At 36.8% G+C, this 24,346-nt stretch overlaps 4 protein-coding genes and 1 pseudogene across 4 annotated transcripts; 4 read left to right on the top strand and 1 right to left on the bottom strand.

Moving 5' to 3' along the window:
• Positions 1–1,379: 1,379 nt before the first annotated feature.
• Positions 1,380–6,894, top strand: LOC147481971 (transport inhibitor response 1-like protein Os04g0395600). The gene is made up of 3 exons (XM_086576367.1): positions 1,380–2,461; positions 3,237–3,729; positions 5,925–6,894. Exons 1-3 carry the CDS (start codon positions 1,968–1,970, stop codon positions 6,690–6,692), a joined length of 1,755 nt encoding a protein of 584 aa, XP_086432493.1. The 5' UTR covers positions 1,380–1,967; the 3' UTR covers positions 6,693–6,894.
• On the bottom strand, positions 5,969–9,378 carry LOC147481970 (Dynein light chain type 1 family protein). The gene is made up of 2 exons (XM_086576368.1): positions 9,068–9,378; positions 5,969–8,954 (listed from the first exon to the last, which is right to left on the bottom strand). Exons 1-2 carry the CDS (start codon positions 9,203–9,205, stop codon positions 8,763–8,765), a joined length of 330 nt encoding a protein of 109 aa, XP_086432494.1. The 5' UTR covers positions 9,206–9,378; the 3' UTR covers positions 5,969–8,762.
• A 3,398-nt stretch (positions 9,379–12,776) lies between these two features.
• On the top strand, positions 12,777–13,792 carry LOC147481969 (E3 ubiquitin-protein ligase CIP8-like; annotated as a pseudogene).
• A 4,901-nt stretch (positions 13,793–18,693) lies between these two features.
• LOC147481968 (uncharacterized) lies at positions 18,694–20,812 on the top strand. Its single transcript, XM_086579143.1, has 4 exons — positions 18,694–19,329; positions 19,473–19,533; positions 19,628–19,732; positions 20,142–20,812. The coding sequence occupies exons 1-4, from the start codon at positions 18,694–18,696 to the stop codon at positions 20,810–20,812; spliced, it is 1,473 nt and encodes a 490-aa protein (XP_086435269.1).
• Positions 20,813–21,414: 602 nt separating this feature from the next.
• LOC147481967 (uncharacterized) lies at positions 21,415–22,528 on the top strand. The gene is made up of 3 exons (XM_086579142.1): positions 21,415–21,641; positions 21,733–22,217; positions 22,311–22,528. Exons 1-3 carry the CDS (start codon positions 21,415–21,417, stop codon positions 22,526–22,528), a joined length of 930 nt encoding a protein of 309 aa, XP_086435268.1.
• Positions 22,529–24,346: the final 1,818 nt, after the last annotated feature.

Here is a 24,346-nt window from a genome sequence, read left to right as displayed (position 1 = left end):
ATGACCAAAGTTTTACCGAAAGGTAAGTTTGATGTTTGTTGTGCTATTGTCGGAATGACAGTACACTCCTCCTGTTGATTTGGAAATTGCATGGAGGAGCCCCCCACCGCATTGGGGGGGATATTGTCGGGCTTTATCCCTCACATGAGGAAAGAGAAAAGGAGTTCATTACGCGGTGGAAATGTTTGCGAGCGCGACCGACCCGCCGATTAGTTTATGACCAAGGCGCAACCCGCGCTCATGTCGTGGAAGACTTCCAATTACGCCGGTCGACCAGCTTCGACTAGGTCTTGCCGAAGCCGCCCAAGTCTATTTTCGAGAAAAAATTGGGACCGTGAGTTTGCAATAAGAGTTAGAGTTTTTGGCAAAACCTAACACCCATAAAACACACGAGAGGCAGCACAAAAGTCAGAGAAAACTCAATCTTGAGAGCTATCAAGATTGAGAGATAACCTTTATAGAGATACAACCCTATAAAGAGATAAGAGTGATCTAGTAAGGTGAGAGACTGAAAGGAGAGATTGTAATCTTCCTTCCCACTTTATAAAGAACTAGCTCTTGTAGAAGTAGACACCATTGGCCGAACCACGGTATATCTTTGTGTTGTGGTATGCGTTTAATCCTGTTTTACATTATTATCTGTTGTTAATAGTTGTTTAGTGAGTTGGGCATGTTAGTATATGTTGTAGTTGATATTTAGAATTTGTCTGGAGTTGAATTGTGTTCAAATACAAATTATTTGTGTAGTGGGGGAATCAATGGTTAGAGCATTAGTCTAATAATTCAGCTCTCAGCAGCTCAATTCTGATATAACTGTATACGTCAGTAAAAACATAGACAATGGCTAAAGCAGCCTTGAATTATTAAAAATAGAAGGTTGATTATAATGGACTAGGGTGAATTCATTAGTCATTATGGGTATATATGGTACACCTTAAATGATAAGTATTTAGCATGGAACTCATGGACGTACTATTTAGCCAATGACAAAGCAAACCAGAACGGGTATTTTTGAGAGCACGTTTGAAAGCATGGTAAATACTTTTGGTTGATTCAAACTTACGTGAAGACTAGCTGTAATGCTGTATGACTCAGATATATTTATATTATTAAGTTGGGTTTCTACTTTCTAGATACATAGGTTTTGGACGTATGTTGTTGGTTCACGCTTCACTGTCACACAAGTCATAATAGACTTCGTGAAGTATACCGTAAAGTACGACTAATGCAGTAGTAGTACGCCAAAAATGATGGTTGAAAGTGAGAAAGTTTGGGGGGAGTGTTGAAAAATAACTAAACACTGTACTGTAAGACTGTAACAAACTTTATTCCTTATTATTATTATTTTTTATATATATTTTTTCACCTGCCATGTCTGTTTTAAGCTGTGAGAAGATAATGAAACCTATTATTTTCCCATTATTATTATAATACATGCAAAAATGGGTTGGTTGAGTTGTTTTGCTGTTCACTTGTGTTTATCTTCTGCACAACCCATGTTCTAAAAAGTAATAAAGTATACAATACACAAGAGAGGGATAGAGAGAGAGAGCTGTAGTTGTTGTTCATAGTTCACACTTCACCAGCAGAAGCACAGATATTTTACTAAGATAATCTATCTTCAAACACCCCTTCGTGTTTTTTTCATGATTTTTATTAGTTATAGTTTTTTTTTTTTGTTCTTAGGGTGTTTGGAGAAGTAAGTGGATATATCTACTTTTGATATGTACATGCTGGAGTTTTTGTGGTAATTAAAGATAAGCCACTTTTTATCTTGAGTGTTTTTTTTGAGGAAAGTTTTTTTTTTTCCCTTCAGTTTCATCAATTTTTACTATCCAGCATTTGGTTTTCTACTGTCAAATGATAAAAAGAAATGATTTTTTGATCATTAGGAGTGATGGGTATTAGCTTATTTCATTTGTAATTGAGTTTTGAGAGCAGATTACAAGATTTGAGTACTTGTTATTATGGATTTAAAGAGGAGAAGAGATTCACCTGAAGAGGAAAGATTCTCTCCGTTTCCAGATGAAGTGTTGGAAAGTGTGTTAGTGTCTTTGAAGTCTAAAAAGGATAGAAGTTCTGTTTCTCTTGTTTGCAAAGATTGGTATAATGCAGAAAGGTGGAGTAGGACTCATGTTTTTATAGGAAATTGTTACTCAGTTTCACCTGAGATTGTTGTTCATAGATTTCCGAATATTCGAAGTGTTACGTTGAAAGGGAAGCCTAGATTCTCAGATTTTAATCTTGTTCCACCTAATTGGGGTGCTGATATTCATCCATGGTTGGTGGTTTTCGCATCGTCGTATCCATTTCTCGAAGAGCTTCGCCTCAAGAGGATGGTTATTAGTGATGAGAGTTTGGAGTTTTTGGCTCAATCTTTCCCAAACTTTAGAGCACTGTCTCTTGTAAGCTGTGAGGGATTTAGTACTGATGGGCTTGCAGCTGTTGCAACTCATTGCAAGTAAGATTGTATACTTATTACTGATTTGCATTTGGTTTCTCATATTAGACTGCAAGTATGACTTTTATATATATGGTCTTTGGTACTTGTCATTCTTTGATTAATTTGAAGTAGGTCTTTAAGGTTTTATAAAAGGCTGGGATTTCTATGTTGTAGCAATGTAGCGTATCTGATAGATAGCATGTGATTGTGCTGATTTAGATGTAATGGTGATAACAAGATTTGGCATTTAATTCATTTGTATTTCTTCTGAATGAAAGATCTAGTTTTCAGTTGAGATCTTTCAACTTGTATTGCTCAAGGAGTCACTTGTTGGATCAATCAAAAGCTTGATTTGTAAATACAGGATGGAATGGTAACTTGAGCTAGTAACTAGTTGAAATCAATAGGTCCTTTTGGAGGTGGTAAAGTTGAGATGCAATCTATCGCTACTTGTTTCAATTTCTTCTAGAGAATATTCCAAATCCCTTATTTAGCAGCCCTCCCCTTCCCTCAATTGAAAAGTATTGAATAGATTGAAGACAGATGCATGAAGCTTGTAAAAGACCCTTAGTTCTATTATCTTAGGCTTCGGTATGCATATTTCCTTGACCTCTCTCTTAGTCAAATTTGTTATAGTTTTTCTTTTTGTTTCTTGTATTTGTAGGATATCTCATCCTTCGTGCAATAGTTTTTCTTAATTAATATAAATTCTCATTTTTACCGATCAGTTTTGTGTGTTAGGTAATGTAGCTAATACATCGAGAACTTACAGAGCCTTTTGTTTCCATTACAGAAACTTGACAGAGCTGGATATACAGGAGAATGGCATTGATGAGCTTGGAGGCACCTGGTTAAGTTGCTTTCCAGAAAACTTCACTTCTTTGGAAGTTCTGAACTTTGCAAATATGCAGAGTGATGTAAGTTTTGATGCTCTTGAGAAACTTGTAGCAAGGTGCAAGTCGCTGAAGGTCTTGAAAGTAAATAAGAATGTCACCTTGGAACAGCTTCAGTGTGTACTTGTGCGAGCTCCTCAACTTACGCACCTTGGAACTGGGTCGTTGTTGCAAGATCTTACTGGTCAGCAGTACGTACAACTTGAAAAAGCATTCAGTAGCCTCAAGAAATTACACACGCTTTCGGGTTTATGGGATGCCAATTTCCTTTGCCTCCATGCGCTATATCGTGCCTGCACCAACCTGACTTTCTTGAATTTGAGTGATGCTGCTCTGCGAAGTGCAGAACTATCTCAGCTTCTTCCAAATTGCCGAAATCTTCGTCGACTTTGGGTAAGATGCTTTTACTGCTTCAATCTAGTAATCTTTTTCATTACAACTTATATTGTTTCATATGTTTTCAACAAAAGTTAAAATCAAGACAGTAAAGGTGGACATCCAGTCTCCCTTGGCTTTGTCATAGACAAGAAAGACAGGAATGTGAACCCATGATTCAACGATGACATCAAAGTAGTTTTTCTGGAAGCACAATTACATTTCCCAGTCCAGATGAACTTCACCTGAATAGTATAGGGGAAAAAAAAGCTAATTGACTCCTGAGGTAGAGGCGGGGAGCATGATATAATGTCCTTGTACAGATCTATAGAACTCCACTCTATAATTTCTAAAAGTCATCTGATCTTTGATTAAAGCATTGACAGTGCAATGAAAATATCTTGTAGTAGGGTTCCATGCGTTAGTGCCTTCAACTAATCTAGTCTTGATTTTTTCTGAAGAGAGGAAGAAAAAGAAGAATAAGAAAAAGGTTTCCTGTGTTTTTATTGCAACACCGGATTAATTAGGTATGCTAATCCAGTCAGTTAATTTTTGGTCAAATCTCCATGGTTGTTGCTAGATAGTGGTCATAACTCTAGACGCATGCCACGTCTTTAAAAGGTGGGAAGACTTTGTGTGTTCAGGTTGCAGTATATGTATAATCTATTGTCAGGTTGGATGTAGTTTTGTTAATGTGGTCATATACAATTAGAAATTTTTAAAGGAATTCCAAATTTCAGGAATAACATTGCACGTTTTTTGTTCAACTAATACATATCCAACATCTCAGTTGACTTCCTATAATTGAATTGTATCTCTTCAATCAAGTACTGTGTGCAGGCAAACCATGTAAGACAACAAAATTGTTTAATTTATTCAGTAATCTTCTTATATTACAGTGAATCATTTGTCTCAGTTTGTCTAGTGTTCCTCTTGTGCTGGTGTTGCTTATGTTTTTCCACCAATCGATCAAGATGATTTCCTGAAGGATATTTGTTAAGAATCAGACTAGAGTATTGGGAGATTAATGAACTTGTTTTTGTTAAGATGTGATGTCATATTGTCAGTTGGTGATTAGTCTGAGTTTCCTAGCGGTTCAAATTTAATGGGCTGATAATTCGATTTTTTTGATTGATGATCTGGTTCAAATTTTATGAGCTGACCAGTTGATTTTTTTCGATTGATGACCCTCACTTAAAATTACTGGTCGTATTTTTGATTGATTACATATTAAGTAGATTCTCAAGTCATTCAGTTTTGCAGTGTCAAAGTGTTGTTTTGTGATATGTCGTACTGGTGTGGCGGTGTCCAGAACCTAACAAGGGAAAGGCAGTTGTATTGGGGGATTAATAATAGACACCAGTCAGCACTAGTATTAAATCATATTAGTTCCCGTTTTTTTTTATCGGTAAAACTCAATTTTATTCATTATAGATCAGAAGGTTACACATTACAAATTGCACCTAGATCTTAGGTAGCAAGTAGCTACTCGATCATACCCAGTCATACACTTAAGTTACAAGGCTCAGTAAGTATTTCTAAAAGGGTAAGCTCAGCTTGAAAATATTGAGATTATAATGGCTTTGGCATTTCAACTAGGCTGCTTCCAATTTAAACACTGCTGGCTTTTTCGATAAAATACTCGTTATATGACATTGTGGGCCAAATGTATCATGCTGAAGATGAACTGAGTTGACTCGATCTGCCCCTTTATTTTTTTATTTTTTTGTTTGGCAAGCCTGTTTTAAATGAGATCAGTAACTCTTTGATGCTGGCGGGGCTCGAGCCCCAGACCTCTGGTATCATCACCCAAAGGTTTTACCGACTTTGCTAGTCGGCACCTGCCTGCCCCTTTATTTAGTGTGCTAATCAGTCCAAATTCAGAACAAGTGGTGGTATACTGTTATAGTCTTATTTGATAATTGATTGCTGTCTCAGACCCAACTAACTTGAAGCCTTTAAGTACAAAACATGTTTCTGCTGTTCTTCAGATGGCACTGTTCTCCAAAGTCCCAAGGTCTTCTCAAACAAAAAGGAAAAATAAGTTGAGTTTCAACACAGAGATGGTAGGAACAAAATACACCATACCCTATTGTCATATACAATAATTAGTGGTTTGAGTCAAAGTGCTACACTGATTAACGAGAGACTGGTTCAGTGAAGTCATTTATATGTGTGCAGCATGCAATTTTTAAACCTATTTTTTGACACAGGTAATAGACACTGTGGAAGACAAAGGGCTTGAGGCTGTTGGTTCTAGCTGTCAGTTGCTTGAGGAGCTCCGCGTCTTCCCAGCAGACCCCTATGATCAATATGTTGCCCTTGGGGGTGGTCGTGGAGTGACCGAGGCAGGATTTATTGCTGTATCTCGTGGCTGCCGTAGCCTTTGCTATGTCCTATACTTCTGCAGGCAGATGAGTAATCTTGCTGTTGCTACAGTGGTGCAAAACTGCCCTGGCTTTACACACTTCCGACTCTGCATTATGAATCCATGCCAGCCTGACTACCTGACAAATGAGCCCATGGATGAGGCATTTGGGGCAGTAGTCAAGACCTGCACCAAACTACAGAGGCTTGCTGTCTCAGGTCTGCTGACGGATTTGACATTTGAGTATATAGGGAAATATGCAAAGAACCTGGAGACCCTCTCAGTTGCATTTGCTGGTAGCAGTGACCGCGGGATGCAATGTGTGCTAGAGGGATGCCCAAAGTTGCGGAAGCTTGAGATAAGGGATTCCCCATTTGGGAATACAGCATTGTTGTCAGGTCTTGAGAGGTACGAGTCAATGAGATCACTGTGGATGTCAGCCTGCAATGTGACAATGAATGGGTGCAGGCGCCTAGCAAAGGAGATGCCAAGGTTGAACGTGGAGGTGATCAAGGACGAAGAAAATGACGGCAGTTATGCAGAGAAGGTTTATGTTTACCGCTCTGTTGCTGGGCCGAGAAGAGATGCCCCACCTTTTGTGCTCACCCTTTGAGAATATTCCAAACTCTAGGTAACTCTCTTTATTTCTCTCCCTGTGGTCTTGTCCCGGTATGAGTTCTGGATTTCATATCACATACAAATATTCTCTTTCATGTCTTCAGTTCCTTTTTTCATTTAAGCAAGCAATTATAAGCCGTCATGTACATTCAGATATGTTGTCACAAATGTATTTCTTTACTTGTTTGTTATGTTTCTTTCCTTTTTCTCCTGGTAGTAGGTTAACATTGCAAATCAGCTTATGACTTCATGAAGATGCCAAAGTATTAGCCTTGCATGCTTTGTTAAACGCTCATACCATTTCAAATGAAGTGGAATATTAGATCACTTAAAACGTTAAGGCAATGTTTGGATTACGGAAATAGGATTCCATGTAAAGTTAGTAGAGAAGGGCCGGAGCAAGGATGGAGAGAAAAGAGGGGGGAGATCACCATCTGAACTAGAAGTTTTAAGAACTGGAAGAAAATGGGGAGATTACTACCCTGATCATGAAGAACTAGTAAACAAATGAAGAAGTGGAGCAATTTCAACAGAGATGGTGATTTCCTTTTGATCTCCGTCTTTTCTTCACTCTTTCACCAACTATTTTCCCTTTTCATTAATTTAATCATATTACCCACTGAATCCTGACTCCACAATCCTAAGACAGCTACAACTTTGGTAGGTAAATTGTTTGATGTGCATACCCGTACTTTGAGGAAGTTGTGGGGCTTAATCGTATGTGGTTATGTCTCCTCTATGCAGATGGAGTTGAAATTGTTTAGTCGTTGTGGTTGAGTCGTTCACTGCCACAACTATGTTTTGATTTGGTCTAAGAATTATTATACTTGAAATATGTTTGGATACATTTGGTGGTTAAGCAAGGGCCCAGAGATATAGACTGAAACAGGGCGCCCAACTAAATGCCAATCAAGAATTTGAGCGATCTGCTCCCAAGGAGTCTTCAGGCTGAAACTGAATCTGTAACCAGTCTGTATCTTACCCAAAACCAAGCTCGATGTCCCAGACCCTTGGTGTTTGAAAAACTTTGAGCTTTGGGACTTTGGGTTGCTTCCCCCGCTGAGTGGCGTGGCAACTTTGAGCATCTGATTAAACTTTAAGCTTTGTTTATGAAGGATAATGTACTAGTATATAGGTGTCCAATATTTTCAAATCAAAAGTTTATTGGGTTAGGAAAAAGGAAACAAGATAGAAGTACTTGTAACCTGAGTCCCTGTCCAATGCCAAGTGTCTGGACTGGATTTAGTGTTCGACACAAGTCTGATGATTGAAAGCAGAATGGACTGAAAATCTGTGTATACATGCCCGAGACCAATTTGGCCTGGCCCTCGAAAGCCGATTATCACCCAGCTGGTCGTGCATTCAGTCTTGTGGACTTTCAGATTATGTGTGGGTGGATTTTAAACTTTGGGGCCTTTTAAGTGAGCACTCAAAGAGTCAAAGATCCGTCGGTTTGTCATATTATTACATATAAAATATGTTTGTATTGTCTTTCTAAATGACCTTTTTTAAAATGACAAACTACTTTTGTTGTTGATAGATGACCTGTATTATGATATGATTTTTATTTTTAATATATATTCTATTACAGCCTTTTCAATTCTACTATTAGGGCAGGAAATGGAGCGGGTTCGGATTGGATTCTCACTCAAAACTCATTATCATATCTGGATCCATCCGGATTCGGGTCGGATTTCGGATATCCATATCCACTAAAAACACACAAAAAAATATTATTTTAATGATTTTCATATATAAATATAAAATATAAATTATTTTTAAGCATCAAAATATGAATCTTATTAAAATAGTTCGGATTTTCAGATATTCGGGTCGGATAATTTAGATTTGGATATGGTCTATTCGGATAAAAATGAATTCGGATTCGGGTTGATCCGTACCATTCCCAGCCCTATCTACTATGTTACCAACTGCTTAGATGCTGAGCCATGCCAGAGAAGGGATAAAAGGACACCTTCAAAGAAATGAAGGATTGTGAAGCATGGAATATTTCTCTTCATTATGTTTCCCTATTTTACACAGCGAAAGTGTGAAGGACAAAAACTCAAGCCTTTACTTCCTCCAATGACAAAATCCTGTTGGCCTCGGCCTCGGGAACCGCAGTACCCCTGAAGAGTAAAATTGCAAGGCTGCCAATGCAGAAGTGGATGAAACTGCCCTGACAATGGGTCACAAATGAACCAAAGTCTGTTCCTACAATACATTGCCACCCTGGTCCATATAACCTGTCAAAATCCTGCATGGTACAAAACCCGCTAAGTAAAAAGTCAGGCGAGTTTTCTTCTTATGTTCTTCCGCAGCAAGAGTGCAATGGCTAGTATACACTTATGTTTGTGTTCAGCGTGTTACCTTCTTAATGAAACAAGCTATGTCAATGGAGTCTGCTACATCAAAGACATCAAGGGCCTGTGCAGCAAGGCCAACTGCATCCTTCTGCATGGTTTGTAGCATGTCTGTCTCGCCGATGACTGCCTTCCCTTCTAACATGACTTGAGTTGGTTCCAAGAGAATTGAGAAGCTGTTCTCAAGAATTGTTGGTGGTACGGTATTAGTAGAATGAAGCCACTGTGCAACTCTAAGTTGTGTGAGGAATATGTGAAGATGCTTCCGGGGTTATATTGAGGCAAGGGCAAGAAGGTGGGTCTCAGTCATTTGTATCTATGACTGTCGAAAGTTGTGGTTACCAAATATCAACTGATGATGTGGAATTGAGCCTTATTAGCTACCTGGTGGAGATGAAACGTCATGGGACTATTTGTATGCACAGGTATGGCACCTATCTTGTCTATCAGGGTGCAATTTAGGTCTATGGCTCTGAACTAGTTTGATCATAAAAAAGGACAAATGACGGGTACCCACTTTATCTCAATGACACATGGTTCATGCGTTGTGGTTGTATTTTTGCGCCTGCCACATTTTGGCCAGCCCTCGTTGTAAGGTGGACGATGAAATGTCGTATTGTGCATGTAATTGTGTCTTTTACTGTGATGGTCTTATCATTTGGTTTAGAGGGAAGGACCAGCCCACGTTTGCTAACCATGTAACGTAACCAACTCGTCAACTGCCAGACTGGGATTATGTGGTGTAGAAAATTGAAACCCACCCCAATCGTCTTTTTTTATTTGAACGAAGTATGAGTGACTTCCATAAGTTTGATTTGAATAATTTAGCTAACAAAAGTGGGAGCTCTACCAGAGCAGGCCCACAAATTTTAAAAGTGTGGACGTGTGGACGGTGTGGTCCTACTAGTGGTCTTTCTGTATTGCCCTATGAATCCAGCAAGTTCTTTAGCATCGAGGAATCGTTGTAAGAGTGTTTTTTTTGTTAAGAGTTGGCTGGTGCTTCATCCAGTGTTATTTTCTTTCTATTGCAAGTACAAGTTTATGCATGCATAATCTTATCATATTCAACGACTTATCATGTAAGAAAGAAAGTACTCCTACTGCATCATTTTCGTACCCCAAGAAAAGCTTGAGGCAAGGAGACACCATCTCTCCACACACACACAACAAATAAAACTTGTTTGTTTCATGGAGAAATGTAGATTTGTCATCAAGAAGCAATCTGTGTGGAAAGAATTTTATTTGTGAATAAAACTTAGAAGCCCTGCGGTAGGCCACTTCAAATAGGAAGTTTGGGCTCCCGATTTTGAGCTGGCCAGTGGACTCTTCTGGCTCACAGCACAAGTGTAGAAATAAAACATTTTCGCTCTCTTCTTTCTCTCATCGCCTTACTAGAAATACAAAAAAAAAAAAAAAAAAAAATTAGGAGTTTAATTTTCAGGGAGCGACTATAGAGGACAAATGGGCCCAAAGAGAAACTCTAGAGGACATGTTATTTTTATAATCACTCACAAGGACCGGGTGGATGAAAGTTCAAGTTTACCCTTGACGCGAAATAAGAACGGCTCGGGTAGATGAAATGTCAAGTATACCCCTGAAGAAAAAAAATAAACGGCCTGACCCAACTGAAATAACCCGGTTATAAACAATCATTGTTCATACCTATCCATGTATGAACAATAGTTATGAACATTGATTGTTCATACCCCAAATTATGAACATTAGCTATGAACAATGAGTGTTCATACCTATTTGAGCTATGATTAAGCATTGTTCATATCTATCCATATATGAACATTGATCTAGTTATGAACATTGATTATTCATATCTACCCACAACATTAGTTATGAATATGCTATGAAAAACATTGATTTGTTCATATCTACCCATACTGAACATTAGTTATGAACAAAACATATATTAACAATAAATGTTCACACTCAAAACAGATATGAACATTGATTGTTCATACCTTCTTCCGTGTTCATACAAAAAAAAAAACATAAACCCAAAACAGATGTGAACATTGATTGTTCATACTCAAAACATATATGAACAATAAATGTTCATACCCAAAACAGACATGAACATTGTGAACATTGATTGTTCATGCCCAAAACATATATGAGCAATAAATGTTCATACCTAAAACATATATGAACATTGATTGTTCAAACCTATTTAAAAAAACCATGAACCCAAAACAGATATGAATATTGATTGTTCATACCCAAAACATATATGAACATTGATTGTTCATACCCAAAACAGATATGAAAAATACGTGTTCATACCAACAAAGAAACATGAACCCAAAGTAGATATAAACAATAAATGTTTATTTTCAAAATAGATATGAACAATACATATTCATACTTAAAGTAGGTATGAATAATACGTGTTTAACAGTAAAAAATGAACAATCATTGTTTGATTAACATTAAAAATTTAGAGGATCTTGGTGGAATCGAACCACCATCACCTTTTGATATCACTTTTACCCAAATTTGAATAAGTTATTCACATTAGCTATGAACATTGATTGTTCATACCCCCAATTATGAATATTAGCTATGGACAATGAGTGTTCATACCTATTGGAGCTATAAACACTATTTTGTTTGATAATTAGTCTGGTGCCGCCATCTCTAGCTTTGTTTGATAATTAGCCATTGATATTATCGTATAAAAAAGGTTATTCTTCGCAAGGAGGTGTTATTATCATCTAAAAAGGGTCTGGTTGGTTGGAGAAGAAGGAGTTTTGGCCTTTTGGGTTTTCTCTCTCGTAGTTTTGTTTTATTCATATAAAGGTAAAAGGGGAAATAAAATAAAAAATTAAAAACCGGGCCAACTTATTTTGTCCTTAAGGGTTATCAAAGACCATCCTACCTATATTAATATCCGTTTCTCCCAAGATGCTCATAGTGAGCCACATCAACAAAGTTTTTAAAATAGTCCCTATTTGAAAAATAATTATTTGCCTTCTTACCAAACTAACCCTGAATTTGGCCTGCTCTCTAATTTAATATAAATTAAAATTGTCCTTTCATGTGTTATGCTAAAACAAAAAACAAAGCTACGCATTATTTCATTATTTCAAATGTACGCATGGGATAAAAAAAAACAAATTCTAAAAAATAATATATTAGTTAATTGATATGTATTAGTTATTGGATATGGATATGGATATGGATATGGATATGGATATGTATTAGTTAATAGATATGGATATGGATTACTTATTGGATATGGATATGTTAAACTTCCAAGTGCTTCCCTTAAATATAAGCCCAAACATGATGGGTTTAAGAATAACAGGCCCGGCCACAGGTCGGGCTGCATGGCTATTTAATACTGAGTAGTGGAGAATGCTCCCAGTGACCCACGTTAGCCCCCTTTTTTTTTTCCTATGAGACACACATCAGATTTTACAATAATTCGGAAAAAAAAAAAAAAAAATCTTTTTGCCCTGTTTTTTGCCCTATTTTTTTTGGCGATTTCTATTGTTCGTATCCAAAATAGATAAAAAACAAAAACCCTCTTTCCATACTCTCTTTTAATCTTTTCTTCTTCGATCTTCTTCAATGGACTCTCTAAACACTCCTCCGCCTCCTCTTCGAGTTCTAAATTTTACAATTTTAACCTACACATATAAAACCCCACACAATTTTCTCCCCACTCATTATCTTCTCCTCTTTTTTTTCCTTCCAAAAAAAAAAAAGCCCCAGCCACCATGGCCGAAACTCCACCTCCCCCCCAACCCACACCATCTCCCCAATCCGAAACTGTCAGTGTGAAAAACGTGTTTCCATCGAAACCGTAACCGATCTCCCCGATATAATATGCTTCGAATGTAAAAACGGTTTTGTTGAATTAATTCCAGTACCACCTCCATCTCCACCTCCACCATCAACAAATCCAGTACCTTCTTTCAGTAGCCAATTTCTTCAAATCCTTTGTTTAATTGCTGAGGCAGCCCGTGATGACGAAAACCCACCTCCCCCTCCTCCTAAACTAAATGGGTGGGGTACTAATAATAATAATGATGATTGATAATGAGGATGAGGAAGGTGATGAGATTGACTTTGGGAATACCGAAGGTGGGGGAGATCCATCTGAGATTGGTAATGAAAATGAAAATGAAGAAGAAGAAGAGGAAGAAGAAGAAGAAGAAGAGGACAATATACGTAGGAGACGTAGTCGCGATCTTCTTCGACTATGGATCAGGGATTTTGCCACACGGGCTACGAGTGGGCGTAATTGGATACTCGATTGGTCAGAGATCTTGATGGGATTAGAAGACCATATGATGCAGTTTCGTGTCGAGATACCTGAATGGGATGGGTATGTTGGAAATCGAGGATTATGTGGATCTTTGGATATGAGCGATTCTTTGTAGAATTTAAGTGAGCTTGATGGAGCTAGAAAAGGAGCTCCACCCGCGCCCAAGTCGGCGGATTTAAGGCGTTAAAGAATGTGGTGATTGCATTTGAGGAAGAGGGGTTGATGTGTGCTATATGTAAAGAAGGTGTGCCAGTTGGGGAGAAGGCGAAGAAAATGCCGTGTGGGCATGGGTATCATGGAGATTGTATTGATACTTGGTTGGGATCGAGGAATACTTGCCCTGTTTGTAGGTTTGAGTTGCCTCACGATGATCCGAGTATGAAGAGCAAAAGGAAGAAGAGGTCATCGAGTAGTTCTTCTGCAGTTGGTGGGTCTTTGAATTCTTGAAGAAATAACTCAGTTTTCCAATTATTTGGAAATGTGTGGTAAGTTTCAGACTTTGTTATTGATTATATAAAAAAAATGTTCCTGTGGAAAATGTGGAACATCTGTTCGACTTCGAATTTCCTTTGAATGTAAATAATTTTAGTTCTCTTCATCTACACCACCTCATTTTTCAGAAGGTGTAGTAGTTATAGGCTTGATAGGAAAAAACGAAGAAGAAGTAACTCAATTAACGAACAGAGTCCTTGATGATAATGTATTTGGGTCAGGGGAATTAGATAAATGGTTTAGTATTGAGGAAGGAGATGGGGTGAAGGATTGGTTTAAGTTTAGGAAAATTAGTTATTTTTATGAAGAAGAAAAAGGATTAGTCTTTTTACTATTTGTGCCTATGTGGAATTTGTGTATGGATGAGGAGGAGGAGAAGTTGGATTTAGTTGTGGATGAATGAGTGTGGGGATTTACAAGGCATGCTTCTTATGTTCTCTGTAAGTTATTTATTTATTTAATTAATTGTTCTTTAGTTTTTTATACATGGAATATAATTGGAAATGTTTGTCAATTTGGTTTTGATGCAATACATTGAAATATGTAGGCTCGGAAAAATATATTGTACAATTAATATGATGATTGAGAGAGTGAGACTACGCCTAGGATCGAGAGAGTGAGAGTATGAGTAAAACTTGAATCCTTCGCAATTAGAGGTCGTTGTTTGTTACTGCTTATATATGGTTTTTTGTGGTGTATGATGAGATAGATAGATGCCTAGACGAAGTTATGCAAAGTTTATAGTTGAAGTATGAGGGTTTATAGGCACTTTGGAGTCTGGACGATTCATACGTGATTATTTATATTCTATAAAGTAGATAATGAGCCCTTGCTAATTACTTCAAAATTTTGGAGTAAATATTTTCTGAGATGAGAAAAGTTTCTTGCATGCAGGTACAAAAAATGTTCACATGAATTAAGTCTGTACATTTTATATTATTATCTTTTTTTTCAATTACATGTTTAATTGCTATTTTGTAAATTCGGTCAAGGTAAGCAATATTTGTTACAGTTGAAAGTTGAAACTAGAAAAAAAATCAGTTGAAAGTAGAAAGCTACTAAAATATGTAAAGTCTTGGCTCATTTTAGAAACAGATATGATAAAGAGGATTATGCAAGATAGATTTAAGGCCAAAATACAGATGGTAAGTTAGAAAATGTTCCACCCCGGCCTACAGTAAAGATTTTCTCATCATAATTTTGTGGAAGCATGTATGTGGCCATACTCTCCCTCCATGTTGCAGGACATGAATGAATACTTAAATAATATATATAAGTGATGTACGAACCAACTGGAATAGCATAGACCTACGCTGAGTATGTACTTTTTAGTCACTCTTTTGTTGGGTTCCAAAACTAAAATGATATGTTGATGTCTGAAGTCTGGATAATGATAGGCTGCTTCATCTATTTTTGTCATGCTTTCTAACAATGACCTCCTTTTATTTTGCAGTGTCCTTTGTGAAGATGAAAAACAAGCGGTTGCTGTGAAGAGTCAATTGCAACAGCTTGCCAGACCTATGTACAGCAACTTGCCTGTCCATGGTGCTCTTATTGTGTCAACCATCCTTAGTAGTCTGGACTTAAAGAGCCTGTGGCTGAAGGAAGTAGAGGGAGAGGTTTTGACATGTCTGTAAGTACCCAACCAACACGTATTTTATTTTTTTTCTTGAATTTATATTGTTTTTTTTTATTCATTTTTGGGTTTAGACTATTTTATGAATGATTTTTATTTGTTAATGGACATTTTATTCATGTTTTGTTGAATTTGAGTGATTTTATTGTAGGAATGCAAGTGTTTTATTTATTAATTTAAGTTGAATTATTTATTCCATATGCTGAAACAACGGAATTACATATGCCGAAACGACTGAATTAAGGAGACTCTTGGAATCTCTAACCAAGAGCTATGAAGAAGGTAAACCGATTGATATAAGTGGCCTGGTTATGACAATGACTAACAATATTATCTGCAGAATTGTCATGAGCACAAGATGTTCAGATAGTTGTGATGAGGCTAAGGAGATTAAGAAATTCGTTAAAGAGACTTTGAAGCTAGGAGGACTACTGAGTGTAGGAGACGTGTTGGGTCCTTTATCGAAGTTTGATTTGTTCGGACATGGGAAGAAGCTAAAGGTGGTGATGGGATTGTTTGATAAGCTGCTGGAAGGGATCATGAGGGAACATGAAGAGAAGAGATGTCATGATAAAAGAGGAGGGGATCTGATGGATGTTTTACTAGAAATTCTGAGAGATGAGAATTCGAGGTCAAATTGACTAGAAACGACATCAAGTCTTTCATCCTTGCGAGTGATCTTTTGTGTTTCCATTTCACCAAGTAGTGGGTTTTTGCAGAAAAGACACTACTGCTGCATCTTCTTCTTGTATGTAGTCTTTGTCGTATACATACCGAAGTCCCCGAACCAATGGCTAGAAGCAAATCGCTTAATTTTTTTTAAGATGAGACCATTACATGGCTATAGTGAGTTTTTCTATATTCCGCGCAGACCAATACTAGAAAATAAATCGACCCGAGATAGCCCGTTAAACCTTGAAGTTTATTGGCACCTTCACTAAAAACAGAATCAAATGGATGAGACATGAAAGACAAACACTAGGACTAGCATCATTCATAACTTAGCAGTTTTTGTTGAATTGCCACCCTATTTTGTTACGTTTTTCACTATTACGACTTGAACATCCTTACATTCGAATCTAATTGGCTATTAGTCGATTACTATATCCTTTTCGGGAGCTTCTCGAAGTAGAAGTCTGGGACTTCGACTTCTACTTCAATCCAATGGGCATTGGCAGAACTTATAAATCATCCAAACAAATTCAAGAAACTTCGAGAGGAAATTGATGTAGTCGTCCGGGAAAAGTAGGCTTCTTCAAGAATCTGATGTAACGGCTCTCCCTTACTTGCAAGCGGTTGTAAAAGAAACACTAAGGTTACACCCTCCGGCACCCTTTATAATGGACGGCGGTGTGATGAGGACTGCAACATTAAAAAGGCTTCAACATAAGGAAGGGTACTAGGACAATTATTATGTGTTTCTTTGTTATAACGTGCCTATGAGCCAATTTCTTGAGAACAAAATGTCCAAATCCTTCGGACCCGGCAACTCTGTGGAAATGGATCCTAGAAGCTATCTCTCCTTCGATAGCCACTATTATCAAGCTCTTACACAAAAACGGGGCCTCTTTCGGTCGAAGACACTTCTTACCAACATTGGTTCGGCCAAGCTAGCTAGACAACTCTGAGAATGGCAATGCATTCATGGTACGGTTTGCCAAATCCATGTTGAAGATGGGAGCAATAGAAGTACTCACTTTGGAAATGTAGGGGAAATAAGGAAGAAATGTCGTGTAGTAAACCCAAAAAAATATCGGATAAACTGATATGTCGTATTTCTTTGTGCAACCAAAAAGTGTAGAATGTAATATATGTCGTGCTTGACCTACACGTTTATACCGAAAGGTTCTCAAATGAAAGTTTAGGGCATAAGCGAAGGAGATAAAAGGACAGGGTTTTCATTAACTAGGGTGATTAATATCTCAGTAATTTCTATTATGATGTTAGTTGGTTAGGTTCACTCTTAAATAGAAAGTGAAACTGATGATGAATTTCAAGATGAGATGAAGCTTAGGAACTCTAAAACTTCTGAAATTGGAGCAAAAGATATTCACAACTGATTTGCCGAACTCAATACTTAACGCCCCAAAACTATCTAAACGTTGTCTTGCAGCACCTATATTTTATCCACAACAACTGATGGGGCTGAGCTTTATACTTGCACCCCATAATTATCTAGACATTATCTTGCAGCACCTATGTCATCAGAGAGGCTTATTTTGCAGTGAAATCTTAACACGAGCTAGCACAAAAATGAACAGAGCTATTATATAGGATCTAGGAATAGGATCCTGTTTTATCTTGATGAAACTAGGAATTTGATTTTGTTTCACACTCTTTATTCAAATAAGTAGATAACCTAATAAATTACTACAAATGTTAAGATTAAATTAAATACACACAAATTAAATAACGTTATCTTACTTGCATAGAAATTCAACTCAAATGTCCAAGGATAAATTTAAGAAGTCTTATACAATTAAAACTCTAAAGCTAACTCAGTTCTTACACAATTACAAATCCTATACAATTAAAAGTTTAAAGGTAACACAACACTAACAAAAGCTGTAAGCAAACTATTTTTCTGCCGCTCAAGATCCTTTTTAGGTGTCACATATCTTACGGTAAACAAATTGCCTCAGTAAGTAGTAAACTCCCCAACGCCCCTTAGCACCTCCAAGAGTTTTAACACCCTAAGCACGGTTGTCAATATAAATAATTCCCCAAACACCTGCAACTTAATCATAGCATTGATTATATCCTAAGGCTTCCAATATAATATTTATACTAACACCATAAACCCCATCAGCAAGAAGGGCACTGGAAGCCAACCCAAACGTAAAACAAACCAGCATCAAAATCGACAAAGCAACATAACAAGCAATCACTCTCGGCGTAACAAAGTAATCTACTGGGTCAGTACCAAGAACTCTCAATGTATCAGTCTGCTCCAAAACCTACATTGTTCCCAACTCCGATGCAAATGCACTTCCTATCGCCAAAAGGAGTCTTTGTCCAAGAAGACAATTTCTAAATCATTATCAGCTGCAGTGAATAAGAGCAACAGCTATAAGAAGAGCTAAAGCTTTAGCCAAAGAGAGGAAGAGTTGTTCAACTTCCACTATTTGAGGCTGCCCCTGAGTTTCTTAATAAACTCTTAGACTTGAAAGGAGGAATAAGATCTACTAAATTTAGAAGATATATACAGACATACAACTCCATGTTTCAATTTACTTCTGCGGGAGGGAAGATAGATAAGACTATCAATGATGGAGGAGGTCCTTGTGTTTTCAGAATTAGTGGGCAAAATCATCATAAAATTGGGTCTCTTCTTCCATTCGAAAATAAGCCTCCTCAATTTGCCCAGTTATATGTATACGATACTCAAAATGAATTGAAGAATAGGATGCAAATATTCAATGAATATAATGAACTTCTTGATCCTGCAATTGTTGATGGATTGATCAAAATGTTTGATCAACACAATAAAGTTGTACATTCTTTTAGGATGGCTAGAGATAGATTTAAAGAAGATGAAATGATTGATGTCTGCCTAAGACTTATTAATTCTCGGCAAAGTGATGGAAGACAATACAATCTGCCAACTGGCAATGAAGTTGCAGCTTTAATTGAAGGGGATGAATTTAATGTTAATGATTTTAGGGACATAATTGTTGAAACTAGAGGAGGTTTGAAGAGAATAAATGAATTGCATCCTAAATTCATGGCTTTGCCATATCCTTTAATGTTTTCCCGTGGTGAAGATGGCTATAGACCTGGGATTCCTTATAGAAGATTTCCTAATAGTGAGGAAAATGAAAGAGTTTTTAATATAGATGATCATAAACGAGATACGGTTAGTATGAGACAATATTGGGCTTTTAGACTACAAAGAAGGACACTAGAAAGTCGATTACTCTGGATAGGTGGACGTTTACGTCAAACAGTCATTGTTGATGGTATACATGTATAGAATATCAAAGAATGTGTTGGTATCAGACACACCAAGAAGAAATTAGGGCTGATTTATACAGCAATGTGATGGATGCAGTGGTCGCAGGTATATAAGTAATATTAGTTAATTTTTATATTTTATTCCCATTAGCTTATGATTTGTTTTAATCTATCAATAACCCATTTTAAAATAAACACAGGTTATACTACAGCAGCATCAATTGGTAAACGTTTGATCCTTCCATCAACATTTACAGGAGGCCCTAGATACATGATACAGACCTACCAAGATGCTATTGCCATATGTAGATGGGCAGGACCACACGATCTTTTATTATTGTGACTTGCAATCCAAATTGGAATGAAATTCTTAGTTATCTACAAAAAGACCACGGACTATTGCCTAATAATGTTCCTGATGTTGTGTGTCGAGTATTCAAAATGAAGTTGGAGTGCATCATGAAAAGATTGCATTATGGAAATCATTTCGGCAGAGTCATTGCAAGTTATAATTACATACCTTTTTTTTATAGAATAGATAATGTCGGTAAGACTATAAATTGGCGTAGAGGAAAAAACGCAAAATGTGAAACAATAGTTAATAATTTATTCATAAATGTGGAATTCATGTTTGCTATTAACTGTAAAATGTAAATTTACCTTTATAATTATTTAAAGACTGCTACTAAATAAATTTTTCTTTTTTGTGTGCAGTATTGTATGTTATTGAATTTAAAAAACGAGGACTGCCACATGCTCACATTTTATTGTTTTTACATCTGGAAGATAAAACTAAAAGTGCTTTAGATATAGACAAGATGATATCAGCTGAATTGCCAGACAAAGCCAGTGAACCTCTACTGTATGATATTGTAGTCCAAACAATGATTCATGATCCATGTGGTGAGAAGAAAAAGGGTTCTCCATGTATGGACACTAAGAAGAAGAAATGTATAAGGACATTTCCAAAGGATTTTTGCAGTGAAACGACATTTGATGAGAAAGGTTTTGCAGTTTATCGAAGGCGAGATAATAAAAGAACTGCAATGGTGGGCCGTCAAAATCCGGTTGAAATGGACAATCAGTGGGTTGTTCCTTACAACCCTGAACTTACCAAAGAATTTCAGTGTCACATCAATGTTGAACATTGTAACCGTTCACGGATGATTAAGTACTTATTCAAGTACATTTCAAAAGGGCAAGATCAAGCTACAGGTATTGTTGAAGAAAATAATGTCTATGGCAAAGATAACCATAAGCGGCTCGTACATCAAGTTGATGAGATTAAGCACTATCTAGACTTCAGATATGTATCTGCATCAGAAGCAAGTTGGAGGATTTATGAATTTGACATCAATCTGAGAGATCCTACGTTGAAAGAATGAGTTTCCATCTTGAAAATCAGTGAGAATATTGTTTTTCGTGCAAATGGGGATCCAAATTTGAAATTGTTGCAAGTGAAAAAAGACAAAAACTATGTTCACCGAAGTGGATGCGTATTAATGAAAAAGACCGAAGTGGAAGACATCTTACATATGTTGACTTCCCTTTACAATTTGTGTGGGGAGAAATGCAAAGGTCTCTCAATACATTACAATTTCCAAAAAAATTTATATTTGAAATTACATATAAAATTTATATTTATTCATAACATACATGTTTGTTAATTTTTTCGGGAATGGAAAAAAAGAAGCCAAGGATTGAAGATTGGAAGAATATTCTATGCTCACCAACACAAGGGGAAAGATACTATATCGTATGCTTCTAAACATTGTAAAGGGAGCTAGAAATTTTGAAGAAATCGAAGCTGTTAATGGTACTCTCTATGATGATTACAAGTCACTTTGTCGCGGCGCTTGGTCTTTTACAAGATGACAATGAGTGACATCTTGCCATTAAAGAAGCAGCTGAATGGTCTTCCAGTCCGTCATTACGCCAGTTATTTGTAACACTCTTAGTGTTTTGTGAGTTATCCAATGCTATTGATATGTGGAACTGCCATTGGGAGTTACTATCTGATGATATCTTAAGGGCTAATCCAAATTTATCTGAATCGGAACTGGAAAGGAAAACACTTCTTGAAGTTGAAATTCTAATGAACGAGAATGGGTGGAGTCTAAAAGATTATAAGTTTGATATCCCAGAAGCAGATGAAGTTGAGAACATAATGATACAAGAGGAACTAAATTATAATTGCAATTTACTTTCCTCACAGTACTTATAGCTTCATGGTGGATTGAATGTCGAACAAAAAACTGTTTTGATAATCTTGTCATTTATATTTGTTGAAAGTAATCTTTGGAAGTCTCTTCTTTGTATATGGAAGTGGAGGAACAGGAAAAACTTATCTATGGAATACAATAATTGCAAAGTTGCGCTCTGAAAGAAAAATAGTTCTACCTGTAGCATCATCAGGCATAGCATCTCTTTTATTACCAGGTGGTCGAACTGCCCACTTGAGGTTCAAAATTCCCATTCGATCAGATGAATCTACAACTTGCAATGTTACACTAAAGATGCACTTGGCAAAACTCATTCAGAAAATAGATTTGGTCATATGGGACGAAGCACCAATGAGTAAGAAAAATGACTTTGAGTCTGTTGACAAGACATTTAGAGACATAATGTCTGTGATTGATAAAAGCTTGAAAGATAAACCATTTGGTGGGAAAAACAGTTGTTTTTTGGGAGGTGACTTGAGTGCAGGCGCTTCCGATTATAGAAAAAGGCTCAAGAGAAGCTATTGTATCAGCTCCGATAAACAGATCCTACTTATGGCGTCACTTCAAGGTTTTTCGTCTTTCCATAAACATGTATTTGAGTAGAATTGATTATACATCACCAAGTATCAATCCGATGTAGAATTTAACAATTGGATATTAGCTATTGGTGAAGGAAAACTGCCCAGTCAATCATTATGCGAAGGGGAAGAACCATCATGGATTGAAATACGTGAAGATCTAATTATTCGTTCAGAAGGAGATGGGATAGAAGAGATTGTAAATACTGTTTATACAGAACTTTCAAGGAACTACAAAGATGTAGAATACTTGAGAAGTCGATGCATTCGACACCTACTTAATGCTTCGCAGATGAGTTAAACAAAATACGTTCTCTCATTAATTCAGGTGAAATACATGAATACTTGAGTGCAGACACATTAAGTGCGGCATCTGATAAAATCGCAGATCAAGACATTTTGTATCCTAAAGAGTTCCTTAACACTCTTCAAATATCAGGGATTGCAAATCATCAAATTCAACTAAAAGAGGGAGCTCCTATCATGCTTATTAGAAACATAAACCAGAGTAAGGGACTTTGCAATGGTACTCGGATGAAAGTGACAAAAATAATAGATTATGTCCTAAAAGCAGAAATCATTACTGGAGTACAAAGTGGAGATGAACACACCATTCCTCGGATTGTGATGAAGTCAGAAAATAAAAATTGGCCTTTTGTCTTACGCCGAACGTAGTATCCAATAAAGCTTTGTTATTGTATGACAATAAACAAAAGCCAAGGGCAAACTCTAAGCAGCGTTGGAGTATATCTCAAAAATTTAGTATTCTCGCATGGGCAATTATATGTTGCAGTGTCACGTGTGACTTCACGCTCTGGCTTGAAGATTATATTAAACGACAGAGAAGACAAATTGCATCAGCATACCAAAAATATTGTCTTCCAAGAAGTCTTCAACAATCTTCCTTGACATTCTCTACTCATCACTGTCATTGTAAGTTTTTTTTTATTTACCTTTCTCTATTACGTTGTTACTGTTTCTCATTTGTTGCATATTATTTTTTGGAAACTCCTTTCACCAGTTGTAGCTGTTCACATTTTCTCCGTTGATTCCTCTCCTCTCAACTTCTCGACAATAGCTATGGTTTCTGACACTCCAGATTTTCAATTGATGTGGATAGGTAGGTTTCCACGATTCCCTTAATCAAACCACGGTAATCTATAGTTATAATAGTGTCCTTTTTATTATTCCTGTCTCATTTTCAATTATCTGCTTTATTTAAATTTTTGTATCGAGTCGTTTCGAATGTTCCTATGACACATTTCTTTAACATACTTTTACACCTCTGTTGGTAAACTAATATTATTTCATCTTTATTGAACAATATTCTTTCTTCTAATATATATATTCACTTCCAAGTAAAAATTAGGCCACCTCATTTGAGGCAATCAGGTGTTTGTTTTGACTTTATTTCCTATCTCTCTACAGTAAAACAAGAAGGTGGAAGCACTACATCAACTACAATCCAGGAGACGGAGAAGGAATTGCTGCTGCTGTTAGTTGCGGTGGTGGAGAAAGTAGGAGAAGATATAGCGGAGTAAGACAAATCCCCTGGGAAAAATGGGTAGCAGAAATAACAACAGCTACAGAGTTCTGATATAACTAGAGACTATATTCAGTATTCCCAGTTTCAGCAACCGATTCGAAATATCATATGAGATGAGATAAGAAAGCGTCATGATTATACCTCTTTCGGTGGGAGGAGTGTTTTCATAGGAGTACTGAACCATATATACATTTAACCGTAGGAACATCATATGGTGGAGAATGTTGCTATGGTAGATGGTGGTGCTTTCTGAGTGGCACTTTTTGTGTTGCTATCTGTTCTTCTGTTTCTTGGTTTGATATGTATTTTCTGTTTGGGGTTCTCTTAGATGGGAGTGGGGTGTTCTATAGTTTGGTCTTTAGACTATTAGCTTCTAGCTAATTGATGTATCTGTTTGCATCATATCAATAGATTAGAAAAAATTGGATATTATCAATTTATTAAGTTTTATTGGTCAAAAAGATATATATCATTTCTGTTTTATTTTCTCCTCATTATGTTGACAATTGCTAAACTCCATATCCTACTTACAGCAACTACCCAAAAGTCCAGAATATACAAGAAGCTTACCAC

The sequence above is a fragment of the Coptis chinensis genome, chromosome 8 (genome assembly GCF_015680905.1).
Source record: "Coptis chinensis isolate HL-2020 chromosome 8, ASM1568090v1, whole genome shotgun sequence".
Taxonomy (NCBI): Eukaryota; Viridiplantae; Streptophyta; class Magnoliopsida; order Ranunculales; family Ranunculaceae; genus Coptis; species Coptis chinensis.
This window is presented reverse-complemented; position numbering and strand designations above follow the sequence as displayed.

Excerpts from the sequence above, each read along its gene's own strand:
- LOC147481971 (XM_086576367.1), top strand. The coding sequence starts at position 1,968 with ATGGATTTAAAGAGGAGAAGAGATTCACCTGAAGAGGAAAGATTCTCT. Across the intron at positions 2,462-3,236 it reads GCTGTTGCAACTCATTGCAA|AAACTTGACAGAGCTGGATA; the intron begins GTAAGATTGTAT and ends TTTCCATTACAG. Across the intron at positions 3,730-5,924 it reads GAAATCTTCGTCGACTTTGG|GTAATAGACACTGTGGAAGA; the intron begins GTAAGATGCTTT and ends TTTTTGACACAG.
- LOC147481970 (XM_086576368.1), bottom strand. The coding sequence starts at position 9,205 with ATGTTAGAAGGGAAGGCAGTCATCGGCGAGACAGACATGCTACAAACC. Across the intron at positions 8,955-9,067 it reads TAGCTTGTTTCATTAAGAAG|GATTTTGACAGGTTATATGG; the intron begins GTAACACGCTGA and ends TGTACCATGCAG.
- LOC147481968 (XM_086579143.1), top strand. The coding sequence starts at position 18,694 with ATGTTTCAATTTACTTCTGCGGGAGGGAAGATAGATAAGACTATCAAT. Across the intron at positions 19,534-19,627 it reads GATGGATGCAGTGGTCGCAG|GTTATACTACAGCAGCATCA; the intron begins GTATATAAGTAA and ends AAATAAACACAG. Across the intron at positions 19,733-20,141 it reads CCAAGATGCTATTGCCATAT|TATTGTATGTTATTGAATTT; the intron begins GTAGATGGGCAG and ends TTTTGTGTGCAG.
- LOC147481967 (XM_086579142.1), top strand. The coding sequence starts at position 21,415 with ATGTGGAACTGCCATTGGGAGTTACTATCTGATGATATCTTAAGGGCT. Across the intron at positions 21,642-21,732 it reads TGCAATTTACTTTCCTCACA|TCTCTTCTTTGTATATGGAA; the intron begins GTACTTATAGCT and ends AATCTTTGGAAG. Across the intron at positions 22,218-22,310 it reads ACTTATGGCGTCACTTCAAG|CTATTGGTGAAGGAAAACTG; the intron begins GTTTTTCGTCTT and ends ATTGGATATTAG.